Source organism: Anarhichas minor, unplaced genomic scaffold (genome assembly GCF_050575085.1).
Source record: "Anarhichas minor isolate MPS153535 unplaced genomic scaffold, ASM5057508v1 ptg000009l, whole genome shotgun sequence".
Lineage (NCBI taxonomy): Eukaryota > Metazoa > Chordata > Actinopteri > Perciformes > Anarhichadidae > Anarhichas > Anarhichas minor.
In genome coordinates, this window is record NW_027466455.1 from 3,702,501 (window position 1) to 3,708,662 (window position 6,162).

The 6,162-nt window shown below is 41.8% G+C and overlaps 1 protein-coding gene across 1 annotated transcript; it reads left to right on the forward strand.

Moving 5' to 3' along the window:
- The first annotated feature begins 1,642 nt into the window (after positions 1-1,642).
- LOC142945923 (P2Y purinoceptor 3) lies at positions 1,643-3,094 on the forward strand. Its single transcript, XM_076086861.1, has one exon. The coding sequence runs from the start codon at positions 1,643-1,645 to the stop codon at positions 3,092-3,094; it is 1,452 nt and encodes a 483-aa protein (XP_075942976.1).
- The last annotated feature ends 3,068 nt before the right edge of the window (positions 3,095-6,162 follow it).

The window sequence follows — 6,162 nt, forward strand, 5'->3', positions numbered from 1 at the left end:
CATACATTATCAGTTAATAGTTTGTTAATTTGTTACTAGTTGATGGGCTAAAATATACAAAACATCTATTGGCTTCTATTAATTTTGATACATTATATAATTCTATAACCAGACTCATGGAAGTTGTTTGAGATACATAATCCCTCACAGTAGTAGTTAAAGACCCTGGTCATTTAAAAGGGTACACTATGAGGCAAATGATTGTCTGAATGGTTTGCTCCATCAATAGGTTATTTTATAAAGTATTCACAGTTGCACACCAGAAATCTATAATGTCGTACTTTATTCCTGTCACAATGGCTAAACGTAAGCACATTGACGAGACTGTCACAGGTTGTAATATGTTTAGGTTACAGGCCTTGGACCTTTTACATCATATTTGTGTCGTACTGTTAATATGTCATGTTACTGGTTGACACATTACCCTTATTTAGTTGAACTCTGAAGTGAAGTGGTGGTACAACCTGCAGATGGCTCACTTAACACTTCCACAAACACACACAGTTGCACTTGCCTGTGTGCTGATCCTAACATGCAGGGGTACAGCTGATGGAGAGGCTTTCAACTGAGAGCTCAAGCATCGCCTGAGTGAATCCCGTTTAGTTGTGTTGACTTTGATGATGCTGCAGCCCATCTATATGTGACAAAAAAACTAAAGCATTTAGGATTGTGAAGACAGCAGTGGTGAGTTATAGTATATAGTCAATGGAGTGAGAGCAAGACTGATATACAGAAGGGTGCATGGAGACACCTCGGGGAAGTTTGGTTACTTATTACTGAGTTAATGGGGTGAGAAGAGACTGAATCAGCAGCATACCCTTGTACACAGGAAGGCAAACAAGCACTAAGAATCAGCAGCATTCGACAGGAGGTCAAACTGATTGCGTAAACGCCCTAGTAAACAGTGGAAGGATAGGGGGAGGTGGGTGGTGGGAAGCACTACTTCTTTAATATGAGCCAAGAATAACTGTTTTTTAAGAGGACAGAGGTTATACTTTGAGCTAAATACTAACATCAGCATGCCAACATGCTCACAGTGTTGACATGCTGATGTTTACGAGGTAATATTTACCATGTGTGCAATCTTAGTCTAGCATGTTAGCACTCTGTCGTAATTTTTCCATCATTATTATACTTACTACTCATTATATGAATAATTTCTGTCAGAATTGTGATTTTGGGCTATACAAAATAAATTGAATTGAACTTTATAGCTTGTTATTCTACGTATCCTCCTTTACTCCCACCATAACTGTAGCCATGTAGTGTTATAGTAGGGTCACTGATCAACTGCCGTATTTGACACAAGATTGTATCATCAGCATAAAAATGGACATTGGAGTTCTCAGAATTTATCGACAATTTCTAGACTTGATTTGAAAGAGCCAGTAAAATGGACTACTACTGATTGTGCAGTTAAAATTATGAAGTCTATCAGATAAAGTGTGTATAGATGGACGACTCATTTGTTTCTTTATCTTTAGGTGAACACCCACTCATGGATCTGACCATCTGAAAGCATCTGAAAATCTACTGTACGGGACCATACAAACCTACATTAAATGGTACAAAGTACAAGGATGACAGAGAGGAAGCTTGACAGAACCCCAAACGTACAAGCCTTGTTCAACATCTCCTTCACATGAAAATCACTTCATCCCTCACAATGTCATTCAGACGTGGAGTTCCTCCCAACACCAGTGTCTCGGTACTCCATGACTTACTCAGCTCCTCCTCTCCCTCCACCACTACTCCATCTCCATCTTGCAGCATAGACGAATCCTACAAGTACATCTTCCTCCCCATCTGTTACTCTTTCACGTTCCTCTTCAGCATCTTCCTGAACTCTGTCATCCTCTACCGTTCCTTTCGCCAAACCAAGCGCTGGAATGCCTCACTGATCTACATGGTGAACCTGGCATCTACAGACTTCATGTACGGCCTGTCACTGCCATTCCTTGTGGCTAGCTACATCATGCGCGACCGCTGGGTCTTCGGGGACTTCATGTGCCGCCTGGTCCGTTTTCTCTTCTACTTCAACCTCTACTGTTCCATCTTCTTCCTCACTTGTATCTCTGTCCACAGGTACCTCGGTATCTGCCACCCGATGAGAGTCATCACTCTAGAGACTAAGAAGGCTGTCAAGAGCACTTGTGTCCTGGTTTGGATTGTAGTGTTTGCTTTGACCTGCCCCATCTTCCGGTTTGCTCAGACTGGTCATGTGACAAGATCGGGAGGGCTTGGTGACAACGCAAGCAGTATTGACAACCTAAGCCATGAGGTGTCATCGATAAATGTTAATGCCAGCTATGGTAACATGGGAGGGGTCATTGAGGAGTACCAGAACTGTTGGGATGATGCCATAGATAAGGAGTTTTCTGATTACGTACCCTATGGCATCATACTCCATTTGCTGGGTTTTTTTGTGCCTTTTTCCATTATTGCTTGGTGTTACTCTCACGTTGTTCTGACCATATTTAGGACTCTGCATTCTCAGCCCTCATCCCGCAGAGGTCTGAGCGAGGGGGGACGTGAAAGAATAGCGAGGAATGAGAGAAGTAGCCCTGCAATAGTTGCAAGAGGTCCAAGAGGAAGCAATGGACTGTCGAGGACATTAAGAAGAGATGAAGGGACTTCCATTTTCCTTGGTGCCCACTCCCCTTATGCCAATCGCAGACGTAAATCTATCAAGACCATCATCACCATCACCCTTCTCTTTGCCCTGTGTTTCTTCCCCTTTCATGTTACAAGAACCATCTTCCTCCTACTAAAAGTGACCAAGGGAGTCCCCTGTCACACTATGACCATGGTGTCCATGTGCTATAAGATCACGAGGCCTTTGGCATCATTCAACGCATGGCTCAACGCCCTCCTTTACTTCCTGACTAAAGACAAGGGGGGAGCTCACTGCTGCCAGGCGGTAAGCACCTCCACCCAACAACATGGTGGGCTTCTATTGCCACTGAGGATGATGGGAAAAGGAGAGGACGCAGAGGAGGGAGGGCTGAAAGACAGAATTGACAATAAGGAGAATAAAGCGTTTCACAGTCCGTCATACATGAACAGAGCAAAGGTCAGATATATAGTTGAATGAATGTTTCCATGAGGAATGAAAGAAATCATTTTAGATAAACTGTAGGTTGACTTTTACTGGAAAACAAAATATATATTATATGATATAATATAATCACTGTAGCAAAAGCAATGATTGAGGAAGACCCAAGCTAGAATTCTAATATGCCTTTTATTTCTAATTGTATGTGCCTTATTACTGGTCTGCTACCAGTCCTATGAAAGTGACCCACTGAGTACATGCAACGTGAATGCAAATGTAACAGCTCATTATGGTGATAATCTCTTATTTTGTTTTAAGGGGTGTATATTTATAATGCGTTTCAGATTAAACCAAGCAAAAATGTTTCTACCTGTTCCGAATGGCTACATTCGAAAAGCCCATGGTTATAGAAAGGGACACTTTCAGACAGTCTCTCCATGAAGGCATACTTGTATACCTTTTCACACCTTGCCAGTGGCAGTTGTAAAGTGGGTGTGTAAATTGGCTTGCAGGTTTTAGGAAGTTACAAATATTGTTGCGGTCGGCAAGTGTTTGATGAGCGGGTTCAGATGCTTATCTGACAAACTGTGTTTGGCAAGCTATACTGTTGTTGTGGTGTGACATTAGATATGTAAGTGTTTTGTGAATATTCTGTTGATAGTGTGCTGGTTACTTTTGACTTGGAAATAAATACACTTCATTTGGAGAATCAGAAATGGCAAAATAAAATGCATTTTAATCTGGGAAAATACGCTAAATCGATCTGACGCTCCACTTATATGATACAGATATGGTATGTGAAAAATTAAAGCAAGTCACTCAAATGATGATTCATAGTTATTCATGCCATTTTAGTGAATCCGAGCAGAGATTTCCTCAATTACGTTTCTTTGACTTGTATGACCGGATGATGGTGATATGGACATTTGAACCACATATGAAGTGCATGGCAGATTACCGCACCATGAATGCCTTCAAATAAAGACTGTCGGTAAAGTGTGCATCGTTATCCTCATCTTGATCCTCAAATGTGGCCTCTCAGAACAACTTCAAACACTTTTAGTCTTTGGACAGGTTTAGACGACCCTTCGTCTGAACTAGTGTTTGAAGCATACTGAATCCTTAACAGGTGCTAAATTCGAAATTCAGAGTATATCTCTGATTGAGGGATTGCCTCAACATGAATCTCAAAATGGCGACGGCTGAGCCGGCGGCGAACAGCTAACAGTGCAAACAATGGCAACGGTGCTGACAGAGCCAACAGTGTTAACCTGAGGGGGAACCAGAGGCTCGTCCCGACCACGGTACGTAAAAAACACAGAGTGACTTCATTCTCTGCTCAGGTAGCCATTACTCCTCTATATCTTTACTTAGCAAATAGTTGTTTGCTACTACATTAATACTCTGAATTTAAAATGTAGCACCTTAAAGTCTCCTGTCACGTTTTTCATCACCTTTTGCAACACAGCCAGAAAGTTGTTTTGCAACACTGCTGCTAGAATCCAAACCCTATCCAAAATGTTTGATCCCATCCCGCCATCTGTGATGTAGTTCCACTGCAAGTGTCAGAGCAGATGCTAAAATACTCACCCTGGCTAGCACCTGGCTGCCTCTCAGATACCATTACACCATACAAACCTGTAGATACTCTTTGTTGTCTGGATTAGATTTCAAAAGGTGTGAAAAGTCACCCCATTTCAGAGCCTTTTCCATCCACAGTCCTTAGCTCTGAAAAAGTCTTCTCAGCTACAGCAGAAGTAGCTTCTTCCTTTAGGGCCAAACTAAAAACCAACAACATGGAGCCCACAGCATCCTATGTGGCTGGTTCATGAAATGTTTGTAACCCTCATCCTGCACTGATCTACATTGGTTCAGTTGTTTTATCATCAACATTATTACTATATCTGTTATTACTGTACTCTTGTTCTACCTGTGCCTATTTACTCTTAATGATCTATTAATGCAGCTTACAGTGTTAGTACTTGTGATTCTTTCTTTTTTTTGTAAATATGATTCACCTTAGTGTGATAATGCACTTAAATAAATCTTGACTTGACTTAAACTGAAGTGTTGGACGAATGGAAATTTTACCTGTTGGTTGCACTAGATGAAGGATAGCAGCAAACAGTAAGTCTCCAAACTACTTGATCTGGAAGTCGGTACACCAGAGTGCCCAGAGGGAACCTACATGAACATGGGAAGTGCACCATAGTGAGTCTAGATCCTGGTGTTTCTGTGAGATGACTCTGCTAACCACAGATCCACTGTGCTGCCCTTAGAAACATGTCATTTAGGTTATTCTTACTCTTGTTCCAACTCTCTTGTTCTACCCTTTTGCCATCACAACTAAGAAAATAAAAAATGTAGCATCTGAACCACATGTGACCTGATGCCTCAAACCAAACATTAGATTTGTTGTTGCTTGATGGGGTTTAGAAAGCAGAGGTACATATTATCTATTATCTATTGAGTGGCGACAAGCTCATCCATACAAAGTATGAAGCAGACATCCTCCATTTGATTCTCATGGTGGAAAAACGATGTAAAACCAAAACATAGCAGCCCAAATAGATAATAAAAAGCAGAGAAGTGATGCTAGTCTGCCATACAACGGTGGTAAGAGTGGTGATATGTTGTCAAGATATTGTTGTCATAAAAACATTGCTCTGAGCGCTTTTTCGTTAAAACGCTGGGTTGAAGCACTACCCGGCGCCATACGGCCGCTTTTCCTAAAGGGGCTAGATTTGAGTTCAGATCATTTCTATTGTCTCCACAAGGCTCCCAACATGGAGACGGCTGAGCCGGCGGCTAGCGGCTAATGGTGCTAACAGCACTAACAGTGCAAACAATGGTTACAGTGCTGACAGAGCTAACAGTATTTACCCGGGGGCGACCCGCACCGACCCGGCTATGTAAACAAATCACAGAGAAGCTTGGATTCCAACAAAATCAAAGGGAGAGTGACTTCATTACTCCACTGTATCTTTACATAGCAAATGGTTGCTTGCTGCTACATTATTGCTCTGGATGAGAAAATAAAAAGTCCTTCAAGAGCATTCTAACTTGTTCTCTGTACACATTTCCAGCTGTTACAAGAAGGCTTACCC

Bases quoted from the DNA above. Each gene is read 5' to 3' on its own strand.
- LOC142945923 (XM_076086861.1), top strand. From the start codon at position 1,643: ATGAAAATCACTTCATCCCTCACAATGTCATTCAGACGTGGAGTTCCT.